At 39.8% G+C, this 16740-nt stretch overlaps 1 protein-coding gene across 2 annotated transcripts in view; it reads left to right on the top strand.

Annotated features, from left to right (window-relative positions):
* Positions 1 to 4248: 4248 nt before the first annotated feature.
* Positions 4249 to 16740, top strand: part of LOC111567816 (chromatin remodeling regulator CECR2) — a 45172-nt gene continuing 32680 nt past the window's right edge. For both annotated transcript variants that reach the window (XM_023269145.3, XM_023269144.3), the window contains exon 1: positions 4249 to 4519. In XM_023269145.3, coding sequence (XP_023124913.2) covers positions 4400 to 4519 — 120 coding nt within the window. In that variant the 5' untranslated portion in view covers positions 4249 to 4399. The remainder of the gene's footprint in view (positions 4520 to 16740) is intronic.

The raw sequence follows: 16740 nt of genomic DNA, 5'->3' as shown, positions 1-16740 counted from the left end.
TTTTAAAAATAAAACTTTTAAAGGAAACTTTTAAGGAATGATTGGAATTTTCTTCCTGAAGGTTTTGCAAATTTTCAGAAATTTGGGGAATTTTTTTGCTGAATTTTTGGATTTTTTTCAGACAAGGAAACAATATTTTTTGGTGTCTGTAAATGAGGACAACAGGAGGGTTAATGCGTGAAATATGTGTGGTTCAGAGCTCAAATACTAAAGTATCCAAAGTAGGAAAATTATCAGTTAAATGTGGGAGCAGCGTAAGGTTTAATAAAAGACAGAATCCACAACCAGACCAGCTTGAGTCTGTTTGCTCAGATGCTGTTTGGTTAATGGATCTCTCCGTTGCATTACAAAAGACCTTTTTAACGGCCTTTTTACTTGTCCTAGTAGATAATGACCAGGTGTATTCATGTTCAGCTTTTGTGCTTCCTGCTCCACCGTCATGTCTTCCTGGGACACTTTATGGAGCTGAGCTGCTCTTTCCTCACTGTTATAAGTAGGGATGTCCGATAATATCAGAGACATATTGGCATAAAAATATAATATCATTATTGGGGTTTTTTGCCTATCATGACAACCGATAAAATAATGCCTGGATTATTCCAGACTCATGGAGGGAAAGTGTGAACTGTTGTTTGAGACAATTTTTTTTTTTAATTGCGTAAATATGTCATTTTTTCCATAACTTAAGTTGAAGTAGTTTTCTTATTTTGCACAGACAGTGTTTACATCTGAAAGCCTTCATTGCATCACATTAAATCAGGCATGATGTGTTAATTCCACCACATCAGATATGTGATGTTACTTAGAATTAGTTAAATAGCCCACAGATATTACTATCGATTGATATTGGAATTGGAAATCGAGAGTTGGACAATATCGGCATATCAGTTATCTGCAAAAAAGCTGATATTGGACATCCCTGGGGTTAAGTAAACATGCTGTGAAAAACGTCTGTATCATTAGAGCTATGGAGTAAGTGGTTCTGGTAACAGCTAAAATCAGGAACGTGGTAATCAGGTTGTCTTGATGTGGTAGAAGCAGTACGCTGATGAAGTAAATGAAGCAACATCACAGTACAAAATACTCCCAAGTTATGGTTCTGTTTTTAAAATGTGAAAATATGGATGTTTTATCAGAAAATTTGTACATTTGTATTAGAAATGCTCAATTCAGTTCAAAGGACTTTTGCCAAAGCATCAAAGTACAAGTGTCCAGATATTTGAATGTGACACAATAATTCAATAATTTGAACATTAATACTATATTACTATGTGTGTGAATTAAACACAGTAGGTATATAATCAGGTCATTCACCGTCCTCCAGGTTGTGGCGTGTCGATACACAACGGACAGCCTAGATCTGCTCCATCTCCTTCTCTGAAGAGTATTTTACCTTTTAGTGGTCGTCTAGTTATTTGGAATTTGAATTAAGAAAATGAATTTGTTTTAAAGACAAATATATTAATAAGACTGACAAAACTGCAACTTGAAATCATTGAGAAGAATTCCTGCACATTGCTTTGTTGTTTTACAGGGTTAACTTAAAAATGTAGATTAATAAGCCCCTATAAATCCCAAAGTTTCTACCTGACTCACTACTGATGATGACACTCTGTTTGAGTTATGTCATTAAGCCTCTCTGAATTAATCAGTATTCCACTAAAGAGCCACTGGAGTGCTCTGTTTCCCAGCACCTTCACAGCTTTTATATAATATAAATCTGCCCTAGAGACCTAGAGAGTAACCTGTCATCTCCCTAACAGCCCAGTGACGGCTGACCACCACTTCCCGGACCACCTTAGACCTCGAAGGGCTACAAGTTTTCAGGTTTCCTCTCTAATCAGCAACAAATCTCAGTCAGTTCAGCTGCTCTTAAGCCCCACTAGCAAATGGCCGTGCTTTTAGTGATGTTGGACGGTCATTTGGTCTGTTTGGGTCTACAGCAAAATATCTCAGAACGTCTAATCTGTTGCGGCTGCATGCAGTAACCCTTGAAAATTTACTGGTGTTTTTTTAAAATTTCTATTTATTTCATTCTTATTATTATTTTATTTGTCACTCATCTGTATTATACAAGTGGGAATTTGATAAGAGAGCAGCTGCTGCAAGTCTTTTAAAAACTAGTAAACTTACTTCCATTGCACTGATGCATCATCAGAAGCGTGTTGCCTTGGAACGGCTTCTTCTTTCAAACAATGAGAGGAAGCTTTGAGAGTTTGACTGATGGATTGACAAGGACAGCATGTAGATTAGAGGATATGCTTTAGAGCTGCAACAAGTAACTGATTAGCCGTCTTTTTTATTAAATGAAAGACCACTGTCAGTTAAACAAATAAATTATAATGTGCTTTATTTTCTTTTAAGACTATCAGATATTTCTAAAGCTTCAACAAAAAAAACTAAATAAAAATAAAAAAATGAAAAAAATATGGAGTGAAATAAAGGAAATTACTGAGATGTTTTAATTATCTAAAACAACATTTTCTAATTCTATATGCTTAAATTTGAATGTTTGCTGATTTCTTTATTCTCTGTGTCTTCAGTAAGTTTAATACCTTTGGGTTGAGGACAGATGATGGCTTGAGATGATTGAGAAGCCAGTAACTGACATATTTTCACTATTTGTGGACATTTTACAGACCAAACAACTAATCAATTAATCCAGTAAATAACCAATAATGAAAATAAACTTTGATTGCAACTCTGTTACTTTGTGGGAAATGTTTTGTGGGTTTTTGGTAAAAACTTTCCACTGAATTCCCCCATATATACTGTATATTATTATTTGAAATATGTATATATGTGAGTATGTGTATGTGTCAACATATGGGAGGAGTACAGGAGGACTTTTTTTCCCAATCCATGATTAACAGTTTAATGTCAAGCATGTACCATTTACTGATGCTTCTAAAAACTTAAAGTTGGTATTTCAGTCTATGGCCCATGACCTTTCCTCTAGTGCCACCCTCAGGGCAAACATTAGACGTTTTGCACAACTATTGGTTAACATTTAACAAATACAATCTGATGCAGTATGCTCTAGGACAATTTTACAAAAATAACAAAATATGATTTTATAAAAAAACACGTGCACCTGCATCTACCTCTGAAAATAGTGACCCTCACTGTCTCTGTTACACATTGCTGTCTCAGAGCATGCACTATTCAGATAGAACGACTGGGGGAGCTCCTGTGTTGTAGATCCAGACTCCCTCTGCAGCCTTGTTTACTAAATGGACCTGATAAGGCACTGATAGTGATGAACTTAGTAAACCTCAAATGAATGTTGTGAGTAAGTAAAAGTGTGGTACCTTCCCACGCCATATTTTTGTTTATTCACAATAGTTGATAATAGTAATAAAGCAATGGAGGAAAAATGACAAAAACGACACAAAATGACAAAAACAAGATGAGAAATGACAAAAACGAGACAAAAAACGACAGAGACATACAATGACAAAAATTAGACACAAACTGACAAAAACAAGATGAGAAATGACAAAAACCAGACAAAAAACGGCAAAAAGGAGACACCAAATGACATAAACAAGACGAGAAATGACCAAAACGAGACACAAAATGACAAAAACAAGACACATAATGACAAAAACAAGACGAAAAATGACAAAAACCAGGCAAAAAACGACAAAAATTACACACATAATGACAAAAAATTAGACAAATAATGACAAAAACAAGACAAAAAACGACAAAAATGAGACGCAAAATGACAAAAACGAAGCACATAATGACAAAAATGAGACACAATATCAAAAACAAGGCAAAAAACGACAAAAATGAGACACAAAATGACAAAAACGAGACAAAAAAAACGACAAAAACAAGACCAGACAATATGTCAATAAATAAGAACTAATACTTTGTCGATGCACACACTAATTTGACACTGAATGAAGTTTTTTTAAAGTAAAAAAGTTACCTGTATCTCACCTGGTTCAACGTTTTAGTTTTTATCATTCACTATCATTCCCTTTAAACGGGGGTCGCATTATCAGGTCGGAGGGGTGCTAATGGCTTTAGGCTCTTACTATTGTAACAAACAGACAAGTCATACTGCAGATGTTCGACAAGTACAATCATTATATAAAGAAATTGACACAATAGATCTTATAGTTAGTATTTATGCTAACATATAAGTTAATAAATAAAACGAAGTAACCGTCCTCCCCTATCCGCGCTGCGGTGGTGTCGCCCTTCCCATCTGTTCAGCTCCGGTGCGGCTCTGATTGAAACAGATTGAAGCGCTCCGCGGGTCGCAATGGCAACGGAACCAACGGGACGGCCGCTGCAACTTTTCTCCTATTTGTAATGTCACGGAGGCACCATAAGTCGCTGAAGAAACCACTTTCTGATGTGAGACGTAAACGCCAGCCCGAAAATGTCCCAGGGATGTGTAGTTTCTGTGGAAGAGGTCCAGTGTTGGTGGGAAGTCCCCGCCATAGCCCACTTCTGCTCGCTGTTCAGGACGGCGTTCAACCTCCCGGACTTTGAAATAGAGGTAAATCAACTTAAAGCTCACTTTCAACGACACGGGTGTGTTTCATTACGGAAATGAAAAGTTGTTTGTGTCAGCTTTTTGTGTCGTGCGCCTTCGGTGGAGCGAGCCGTTGGGTTAACCAGCTTAGTGAACTTCTCGTCGGTTAACGTTACTAAGGCGATCCGGTTAGCTAACGAGCTAAAGCTAAAGGCTAGCTCTAACTGCTAGTTCCTCAAAGTTGAGAAATGTCCCAAGAGCTGGATGTAGTGTTCGTGGAGTGGGTTTTATCCACGCGTGTTTCTGTATATCCAGGGATGCTGTGTGATTTCACCTACAGGTCCTTTCCAGCCATGTGCCCCCTCGTTTGTTTTCATTTGGGCTCATGTTTATGTCTTATTCCAGCTCATTTAAACCACATATTACGATCCAAATGCTACAAAACGTGAATGTCTGATTTATAAATTATATTTCCATGACTAGAAATTATTTTTTTTACTTAAAGTCAAACCCCGACTTGAATTGGAGTGTGCTGCAGTGTTTTTCTGCTGGATAAAGTTAAGTTCATGGCGTGAGCTGTGAGTTTATTGTCTTGCAAGCCATCTGGCTGGGGTAGCCATAGGGACGCAGATGCTGTTCAGGCATTGTTTGCTCGCCCAAGTCCCATTTTGTTGCAAGAGGCGAGGCTTTGAGCGCTTGTTTACCATATTAATTCCCCTACAGTAGGTAAAATCGGCCTCCCGCTCTCTGTTCTGTCACTCAATATGCGAAATTTATTACAGTGCGATTACATAATTCAACTTTATCACTCGATTCGACCCCCCCTAGTGCCTTGATATGTATTCAGAGTTCAGTTAGAGCTAAAGTCCGACGTGCGTCTATGCAAGGTTCAGATCGGGATTAATGGAGAAGGTTTGATCTGTCGAGGAATGATTGCACTTAAAAGAAAGCGGTGAGGTCAACAACACGCATCAACAGTCTCATCAGTCAGCCTTCATCCCCACCCCCTTCCCCAGAGAAACACGTAGGCATCGCTTTGTTGTTAAACGAAGTGCGAGCCAGATGGGGGATCGCGTTGCGCCTAGTTTACAGGAAAGTTCAGGGTGTTGTGCTGTTGCTTTTCTTCTGAGCGTGGAGCTGGATTTGCATGAAATTGGTATCACGTTTAAAATTAACAATGACTTATCTGGTTGCATGGGCTTGATGGGTTCTTGATTTTTACTTTTTTAAATGCTTCTGCAAACGATAAATGGATAGATAGATAGATAGATAGATAGATAGATAGATAGATAGATAGATAGATAGATAGATAGATAGATAGATAGATATACTATAGATAGACTATAGATAGGTAGATTCTGCATAGATAGATGTACTATAGATAGCTAGATAGATAGATAGATATACAGTAAATAGACTATAGATAAATACACAGAGTATAGATAGATAGATAGACAGACTATAGATAGATAGATAGATAGATAGATAGATAGATAGATAGATAGGTAGGTAGATAGATAGATAGATAGATACTTTATTAATCCTGAGGGAAATTCAAATGTTTAGCAGTATACGTACAACAACACAAATAACAAAAAGACAAGACAGGCAGGTTAGTGACATTATCATTAAAGGAGTACTATAAAAACACTTCTAATTTTAAAATCTATAGAAATACTAAATGTATACAGTATTTGCACATTTCAACGCATTTAAAGTGATTTAAAGCTAAATGTTTAACACGGTTTGAGCATTTCGTTTTAACATGGGGGTCGTGCTGCTGTAACTCAGAGTGAATGATATATTCCCATTTAACCGCATCACTACGCAGATCACTTGTGGGGCTACAGCCCTCATCTAGATCTGGAGGAAATATTGAGATTGATGTAGTCGTCTTATACTTTGACATCTTAATCAGACACAGGAGTGTTCAAGGTCATAACTCCTTTGGTTCTCAATATAATTAGCTGCAGTAGCCTTTATTACCATATCATATACTGAGAAATATTTATTAGTTTTTATGACTTTTATAATTCCATGGATTGCTACACTTGCTCCTCCTTTTTTGTCATGAAACACTGACTTACAACACCTGCTTTTTAAAATCTTAATCCTACCTTTTCCACGTTAGTGTTTAATTTTACGCACCAAAACACTCCATCAGATTACTCCTTTGTGAGAACCCACTTGGAAATAAAGCTGATTCTGATTTATAATAGTAGCCCACTGTTTTCATTGAAAGCCAGTGGAAAGCACAGGTGTTTAAAGAGGAAAGAAATGTTCTACTTTAGCAACTTAGTAGTCTACCGAAACCTCCATTTCACATGAAACTAGTATTAATGGAAGTAGATCATATGGTTGTGAGTTCCTCTCTTATTGCTGCATATTTGTGGTATCAGAAACCATCTCATGTGCATTTTGTTTGTCCACTGGATGATTCTGAATGTTTACAAAATGGTTGCTTTGCATCTTTGGATCTGGTTTCTACGTCCTCATAGGCTTGAAAGGCGATAATATTTTGATGACCATGCAACGCGTGAGTCAAGAACCTGCTGAGTATTTGTTGAAATCCCTTTACTTTAGTCAGTGGAATCCTTTGAATGAACCACAGCTATAGATCCGTGTGAAAGAACAAATGATCCTCAATACCAAGATTTTAGATTTAGTTTGTATCACAAATTTTGGATAAATCAGTGTTGAAGGTAGTACATTTTCACAAGCTAAAGTTTTCAGTATTTGATATGTGTGATCACCGTCTCCTCGGTTTGTAGAAGTGTTTTTCTTGCTCTCTTTCATCTGTTTTTATCCCTAGAATATTTGTGTTGAATAAAGTAGGGAGCTTTTGTCTGGTGTTGGGGTTACTGAAGTAGTTGTGTTTCTTTGGAGACTTTGAATTTAAATAGGTGTAAATCTGGACAATGCTGAGATTTGTTGTGTGAATTCTTCTTTTGGATTTTTTTTAATGTACATCTAAAAATGTTTTGCCACTTGAATGGAGTGATGCTTAGTAGGTTTAGGTCATCTTAAATTGTGTGCTCCCTTGTGTTGTACTGAGCTGTTATGACACCCGAATGTAACTTTAAAATGTGGTCTTTCAGACTGTGTATTTTACATTATGTTGAATATGATTTTGGACACTGTGCTTTTTATGAAACGTATGCCACCTCTCACCCTAGCAACAGGTGTGTAGAGTGGAGAGAGCACTGCTTTTCTACACCTTACTATTTGATATGTAAAGCAGGCTTCGGATCAGGTGCCAGGGTGAGGAAGGTAAAAATAAAATTAGCCAATGCAGGGTACTTTAATCAAATAGTCTGCCATTACACTGCAGATACCAACAGTGAACCTCTCTCTGCATTTTGGATGTAATGATATTAAGAAATCAGTTGATTTTGTCCTGCCTCATTGATACTTTGGTCTTGTAAACTAAAATATTCACACAGACTTCTGGAGTCTGGGCATTTGGATCGAGCCTGTTTCCTTTCCAATGAGTCTGTGTTTTAGAAATAAGAGGAAACTGTCGGGCAGACATGTTTGTTTTGCTTAATGCCACATAGCAGCAACAAGAAAAGCTGGCCAGGGCACTCTCATGTAGGAAGCATTTTGGGTGCTGACTTTGTCTTGACTTGTATTGTTACAGTTGGTAAAAACACTGAAGAGCCAATTAAGGCTACATAAGTGTAATTGCCAATCTAGATTTGACCTCTGAAAAATTTCGCCAACTTGAAGTTTTCGTTCTTCTAAGACTGGGTTTTGTGAAAGATTGGTAGGGTAAGGACAGTCAGTTCCAGTTGCAATTCTATCTCTGGATGTGTAGGTTGAATTACCTAAGAATCAGGGGGTGAAAGAGGGCCAGGAAGTGGCTGTCATTGGTCATGACAGAGTAGGAGGGTGTCGAGTGATTTCACCCGATTCTGTTCTTTACCATCTTAACTCTGACATTACATCTGTTTTTATTCATGGACAGCATTTTAAATTGACTGCTGTCATCTTCTGTCCATCCTTGCCGTGTTGTGTGTTTATATCAGGGGTGTCAAACTCATCTTAGTTCAGGTTCCACATTCAGCCCAATTTGATCTCAAGTGGGCCAGACCAGTAAAATCACAGCATAATAACCTATAAATAATTCCAATTTTTCCCATAGTTTTAGTGCAAAAAAAAAGTATGTTCTGAAAATGTTCACATTTAAGGAATTATCTTTTTGTACAAAACATTATGAACAACCTGAAATTTCTTGAGAAAAATCAATTCAATTTCAACAACATTATTCCTCAGTTTATCATTTCCACATTACAACTTACAGATCACAGTGTCGACAAAGGAACACAACATTTAGTCATCTGGAACTGAATGATATAAGATTTTACTGTATGATCAAGTCAGACAAAAAAAAATACAAAAATAAGACAAAATATTACAAAAATGAGACAAATTGACAAAAATGAGCCACAAAATGATGAAAATGAGACACAAAACAACAAAAACATGAGACAAATGGCAAAAATCTGACAATAAAAGACAAAAAACAACAAAAACAAGACAAAATATGATGAAAATGATACACAAAACGACAAAAATGAGACACAAAACAATGAAAACATGAGACAAACGACAAGTCAGACAAAAAATGACAAAAAACAACAAAAACAAGACAAAATGTGACAAAAATGATACACAAAATGACAAAAATGAGACAACGAAAACATAAGACAAATGACAAAAATCAGACAATAAAAGACAAAAAACAACAAAACAAGACAAAATGTAATGAAAATGATACACAAAACGACAAAAATGAGACAACGAAAACATAAGAGAAACGACAACAATCAGACAATAAAAGACAAATGCAACAAAAACAAGACAAAATATTACAAAAATGACAAAAAAACGACAAAAATGAGACACAAAATGGCATAAGATCAATGAGCAATCTAGTATTTTGCTGTATGATCAAAACAACTTGTCATGGTTGTAAATTAGTAAAACTATAAATTTAAAACAATCTGCAGTTAATGTCTTCTGTGGAATTTTTACACTTTGAGAGTCGGTTTTGACCCACGGGCCGCATGTTTGACACCCCTGGCTTAGGGAGTTAGGGTCAGCGTTGTGGCATCTGAGGGCCTCATGTACGTCTGCATGTTAGAGTTTCTGTGGATTTCCCTGTTAAACATCTATTCTGGTTTTGCCCTATGGGGTCAGCTCTGGAAGATGAGTAAGAAGGGTGTGTGGATGCATGCCTCCACAGGATTAGTCGCAAAGTTCAGGAGTGAGTAGTCTGAGGTCTTACTGCCTGCTTAATTACATTAAAAAAAACAATCAGACAGAGTTTGTGTTTAAGCTTTTGGAGGTTTTTCCCCACGTGTGCATTGTTAAATGACACGCCTACGGTGCCAGTCATAGATACATGTCACTGATAAACATGAGAATCAAATTAAGTTTTTACCACATCAAAGTTTCAGTTCCAGCTCTATGGCTGTGTATGTGCACACTTCTTCTCTCTTGATCTGTCTGCAGTGACTTCTCCATTTTGCTCTTTTTTTCAGCCAGTTGTTTAGATCCAATCAGATGATACCTACAAGGAGACATCAGCAGTATCGTGTTGGATTGCACACATGAAAAGTGTCACAAATAGTTGAGAAATTAGAGCTGAAAGGGGAAGTAAAGTGCCTTTCCTCGACACTTGACCTATTATGGCTTGAAGTGTGTGTGAATCTGATGTCGAAAAGATGTGTCTGACAGACCATAACTTAATAGTGTTCTTGAAACACCTGTTTCTTTTCCCAGTAATGGATGATTCAGTAATGAATGCCACATTTCCGACCACAGCGTTTAGAGGCGGGTTAAACTGCTACCGGAGATATTGACGGACTCGGTGATCCAGTCCGGCAGTGCTGCTGTGGTACCCTTGTGGCAGCTCTTTCATTTCTACGGTGCTGGTCAGTGATAATGGAGTCTAGCCCCGGTCTTCTTGGCTAGCCTTACAAAACAGCCCCTTCACATTGTTCCTGGGCTGATACACTTCACTGTCACTGGTTTCCACTTTCCTCGGGGTGCAGGCAGCAGGCTGGGAAAGCAGAGAGCTTATATGTAGCAGCGAAAGAATGAGTGGGAGGGAAGTGGAGAAAAGTGTCCTAGAGATGGAGAGCAAGCAAGCGAGGAAGCGAGAGGATGTTAGCATGAGAGAGTGATCTGCAAGAAGGCGGCCCAGGGTCAACATGGCTATCCCCTTTGTTGGCTTTTTGTCTCTGTGGCTTACGTTTGGTTTCTTGGCTACGTGTCTGTGAAATGATGCCTGAAATCCCACAGCCAACAGACACTGCAGGCTTCTGTTGCTCCATCCTCATTGGTGTCCCCCTTATTGCCAGACGTCAGCCCTTCATGCCAAGGACCTCTGTTCCTGTCTTCTTCTCGGTTGTTTGTGCTCAGCTGGTAGCCCGCATGGCTCATCGTCATGCATTTATTCCATGCATCTTCATCAGCTGCTTGTCATCATCCAGCTGAAACGGAGATGTTTATTACTGAACTAGTGATGAGACTGTGGCGCGGTTTGTATTCCAGAGCCTTTTTGTGTTTTGCTGTAGTACAGCTGCTTGTGTGAAAGCTGCTCTAACAGAATCTTATCACTGACAGACAGATTGATAATAGAAAAACAGAAATTGCACAAAACCGGGCCAACAAAACCCGCGAATCTTGAAGTCTTTGGAGGCTGAATTTTTGCTGTCAAATGCGAAGATGAAATCTGCTAATGAGAGCGTTTGCAAGAGGCACCTGTTGAGACAGGCTATACTTGCTGCTTTACTGTACACCTGAGGAACTCTGTTTGATCCTGTTTGAGAATAATCCCTGAGCTTAAACTGAAATGGCCTCTTAGCTATGTTGGCCCTGTGGCTTTCTAGGTAGTAGTGCTGGTTGGTTTAAGTCAGTCCTCAAGTATCTGAGCAACTATTGGATGACTACCCAGTGACTCTGATACAACCAGATAAACCTTTTTATATGTACTTACGTGCAAAGCCCATGACATTGCCGTCACCCTCAACTGTACAGCGCCTTGACTTTGAAACCGTTAGCATGCTAACATGTTAAATTAAGACAGTAGTCATGGTAAATCATGATTGGCGCCTAAAAACACATGCTGTGCCCTAGAAAGGATAGCATACCCTACAGTGTGGCTAGGTTGCTAAGTTGCACCTTGAGTTTTATTTAAAGAACAACAGTTTTCTCGTCCGTTTTATTTGAGAAAAGTCAACCGCTTTGAATGATGTGATGAATATGATCATGAATTAACAGGTTAAAAATGGGAAACGTAAACTGGGAACAGCTGGGTGATAGCAGCCATCCTTTTACTGCAGTTCTGATTTAAGTCATGTCACAGAAGACAGAAAGGATTTTCTTCCTGGCACCCACTGGTCCCAAGTGCTGCCACTATGGGCTTTCTACCTACATCAGACATGATGGTGCTTGATGTTTATTGAGACTTTGCAAAACTTTCAGTATGTGTTTCACTTCTGTTGCCGTGTTTATTATGAATCATCTATCCTGCGAAATTTACGTATTGCTATTTTTTTATGCAGTCGCTACCAACAACGATAAAGATAAGTTTCAATTTCTGTTACATGATAGATGTTATTATTTCTGTCTCTTGTGAATTAATCATTTTTGCTTTGTGTTTTTGTTGTTTTTGACTGAGCCTAATGCCTTGCAGATATAAACAATGAAAGCTGCACACACCATGGATGCTTAGTTGTTATTTTCAGGTAGCACCAGTGAAGACTTAATTTTCCACGTGATGTCGTTGTTTGGCAAAGTTAACAACTGAAATTATGAATTTGTAATTACTCAAGTGGATTATTTATTTTCTTATCTCTACATGGTTTCCATTGCTGATGACCTGATTAATGATGAATAAAAATGATATCGTTGTCCTTTCCTGTGTTGGAATCAGAAGCTCTTTTTGTGTGTGTGGTTGTTGCAATACTCATGATGTGGGGAAAGAGTTGAACTGTTGTTTTGCTGATTGCTTGTTTGACATTCTCTTTTTGCTCCTGCTGAACACACTTTTATGTCTAAGTGAAAAGTCAAACCAACATTTGATCAGCTGTGCAGAGATGAAAGAGGAGCAAGACATTGTATTCTTCATTCAAAACGTTTTTTTTAGTATTTACCTGTATGTGACTCTATAGATGTCTCCCTGTCCATAAATGAGCAATGTTATTCCCATTTCAGATGGTCTCGTGTCCTCATGGCAGTCTTTTCAAATTACCTTACAGTGTGGCAGTTTTGAACGATTATAAAAATATTTCTTTATGTGTTCAGAAAGTCCTTCTGAAGAAATTCTAGTTCTAAGAGACCACAAATCAGTCTTAACTTCAAAGATGAAAACTGGCCTCTGTCTCCACTTTTGCTGTTTTACATTGAGATCCAATATGTTCTTCTCTATACCACCCATCTTAAATGGCAATTTTCAAACTTTTAAGTATCTCTTGATTCCTGTTTGTGAGTTTTGCTGATTTAATCACAGCCATACCTTGTTCTGACTGTGCAACTATGTAAAGTTGTGGATAAGCACTGATCCTCAGTGTAGCCTGAACGTTTGAACATCTCACACAACCCTTGTCCTCCCACATGGGTGTTTTTTGTTGCCCAATTAGATCTGCTTTTTAAACTGTGTGGATGTGCGTATCTTGTATTTGATTGGCAACTCTCTCACTTTCCTGTTAGTTCTGATTCACAAGAGTAGGACCATTTACACCACCATCATTGTAATAGAGTTGATCGCATCATGTGTTCCCAACTTCCACCTGACTAGATGTCTAATCAGCCACACTAATTTAAAACACCAATTTGGGAGTGCATTGAAGATGTCTTTAATAATAATTCTTTTTGCTACTTCTGAATGATTGCAACCATCTTTTTGCCTGTCATTAACTGCCAAACTCCCATCTACATAGTGGTCCCGTTGTGTTTGATATGTCCACGGACTAGCATCTACGTCTCCACAAGTCCTGTCCCCTCTGCCATCACTGGTCCCCTTCTAGAGCCCCAGTAGTCTCCCTGTCACTGTGCCCCAGCCCCTGGCATCACCATGACTAAACCCCAGATGGTAGTTCTTTCTTTCCCTTCCCCCTGGAGGGTGGAGGCTCTTCACTCTGACTGGGTGCTAGCTGCTGCTGCAGCAGCCCTTCTGGGGAGGGGGGCTCCTATTTTTTTCCGTAAACACCCCCAGTGCAATTGCAAAAGAAGATTTAGTCCTATTAGATCTGGTAAATAAGTGAGAGCATGCTGCCTGTGAGCATGTCCTTGTTTCTGTTGTCTAGAAAGCAAATGGATTAACAGGGGGAATAGGATCAAGGCTTAAGTGTTGCTCCATCATGGCCCAACTTCACACAAGCACACAGCCTCCTGATTCTCTCTTCATGTGCCTTATAACTGCAGATAGCATTCACTAAATTTATGGTGCCAGTCTGGCCTCTAAGAGGAGGCTTTGATGTGAGGGCCAAGGATGGCTATGGGGAAGATGTGTGACAGGATATTACCAGCAAAAACAAATGGAAAAGAGGGATGCAGTGATTTTTTTCAGTAAGAAAAGGAAAGCATTTGTGATGATATTTGCACAGTCATTAGCACAAATCACTGATAATGTTTATCTTCAACCTTAGACGGCTTTACCTCCTTTGAAAATTCTAGAGAAGAGATTGTAGAACCCACACATCAACAACGATCCGTTCTCATCCTACATCTATACTGTTTGGTCCTTTATTCCCCCCGCTGTCCCACCCACTGACACATCCCCGGCTCAGCCCTTCTTACAGCCTCACAGACACCAACCTCTGACACCTTCCCTTCCACATCAGGCCATACATAATACCTTCAGAACTTTTTCACACTCTCCGAGTGCTGCTCAGAGATCAAGAACCTTTCTGCATGTCTTTTTTAATACCCTGTCTTGCATGCACTGTGACGGGGGGCTTTGTAAGGGGTTGCTGCCCCTCCCCCAGCTGTGATTGACAAGTGAGAGCAGTAGTACATGCATCAGATGGTTTCACATGGGGAGTGTGTGCACAGAGGGGGAGGTAGAGGGGCATATACACTGTTTTTTTCCTGCCAGCTCCATTGTTGCAGCTCCCCATGGTTCCCTCTCTCTGTCTCCAGTCTGGGGCGGCATCCCTTCAGTTTTGCATTCTCACTCTGCATCTTTGCAGCTGGTTGTGAAGCAGACATGAAAAGTGTGAGGAGAACTTCACCAAACCAGATCTAATCCAGTGGGGTTAGCTGTTCTAACTGTAATATGTTAGCATGCCTAGAGAGAGCTTCTGTTGTGTTGTTTTGGCAGATGTTTTTGTCTGTGTGTGATGTAACACCATAGAGGGAGATGGTAAAAAAGAAGAATTTATTCTGAAACGTGTTGCTTTTGGTTCCTGTAGAAAGCAGAGAGTAGGCCAAGAAAAAAAAAACTATGAAAAGATGGAGGGAGATTTGGGAATTCTACTCCAAAACTTTGAGTTGAATTTTTTTTAGAGGGAAAAAGCTGGCATGATCGTGTGCAGAGGAGGTGTGTTTGTCTGTGAGGTTTTACTGACTGCATGGATTATTGGAGGGAGGCCACATGCTGAAACCTAGATATCTGGAAGACACATTCTAAGTGTAGCTATTCCTCACCTGTTGCTTTCACACCTATGACACTGTAGGCTGGGGGTGCGTTTACGCTCAAACCGTCCTGTGTAGAAAATTGCAACAGGTTATGTTGGTTTGGGCTTGTTGTTTCAATTACCAGTGCAATCCAGAAAAGCCGGTTGTGGTGACAGATACAGGAGTCTGACTGCTTATCATTTTCCTAAGCACAGGTTATCAACACCACAATCATTTTATCTGTCATTGTAATGAATGACAGGTAAACGGCAGTGGTATTAGCTCCCTAAGAAGGTGCATCTGGATTAATTAGACCAGATGTTGTTTTGTGTTCTGGCTAAAATCTGCTTTTTTCCTGCTGGAGCCCTCCGCATTAACACCTTTGTTGCATCTACAAAGTGGCCTCATTCAGATGAATTAGGGGGATGAGTTTTTTCATGCGGGGGCTAATGTCGGTGTGAACAAGGCTGGAGGGCCTTGGAAGCTAGGACCTTGACACATCAGGCTGACTTCAAAGAACCCGGGCCAACAATACCCAGCGCTCTGTCATTTCACATCCTCTGTTAAATGTGGCATTTAAACACAGTACAAGATCTACAGCCCATCACCATTTGACGCCAGACACGCTGACACTGCTATTTCAAAATCCTTAAAAAATGCATCTGGCACAGGTTAGGTTTTTTCAGAGCTGGTTTGTGTGTGTGTGTCTGTATACACGAGTCCACTGGGATGTCAGCTGAAGCAGGAAGCTCAGTTTTATACGAGGAAGTTGATGATGTGGTTTCCTCAAAGCTGGCAGTGGAAGTCAGAGAGACTGTACTGGGTGGCCCCCCATCTCCTGTAATGATCCTCACCCACATAGACAGCGAGGTAGTCCAAGGCAAAGGGTCTCCATCTGTCGGGAGAGTGCTCGACTCTGGAAGGACCTGTCCAACGTCCATCCATCACCTCCCCCACAGTCTCTCCTCCGTTACAGCCCGGCCACCTGTCCCACCTGGCCCTGACATTGGCACTATAATAAAACTCAGCTGAAAGTTGAAACTGACCTGACAGTAGTGTAGTGTAAGAGCTATATTTAGTCTCCGTTGCCCACATTGTTGTTCAGCTAATGTAGAACAACCTGTAGTTGTGCTTTCTGTTCACATATTTTCATGAACAAATCGTGCCCTTGCCTGGAGGCTCTGATTATTTGAATGTGTCCAACTGCTGGGGTGGGAATGCAGGTGTGGAGGACACAACTTTTCACTGTGGCTCCAACAGACAATCTGTAAATCGGGAGCGACTACACAGGCAAACCAGCTGACAAGTTCTTGTTTTGATGCATCAGTCAGATGCGTCTGGCAACAGCTCAAAGATGTCGATGCTTTCCTCAAATCAGACAAAGCGTACATCCTGAGGATGCGAGGGCGTTTTCCTGTGGTGTTACGACTGCGTGTGCGTGTTTGTCATGTGGCAGGAGGTGGTTACGTGTGGGGGTGGAGGGTGTTGTCAGATGATGGCTCCTGGAGGAACCATGTGTGAGCTGAAAGTGGGAGGGGGGTGGGGAAGGAAGAAATAAAGAAAGAAGCATAGGAGAGGAAGAGAGAGGAGCCTTTACACAACAAACAGGCCTCCCT

Source organism: Amphiprion ocellaris, chromosome 3, assembly GCF_022539595.1.
Source record: "Amphiprion ocellaris isolate individual 3 ecotype Okinawa chromosome 3, ASM2253959v1, whole genome shotgun sequence".
In the NCBI taxonomy this organism is placed as follows: Eukaryota; Metazoa; Chordata; class Actinopteri; family Pomacentridae; genus Amphiprion; species Amphiprion ocellaris.
The sequence above is the reverse complement of the archived record's forward strand: the minus strand, read 5'-3'. Positions and strand labels throughout refer to the sequence as shown.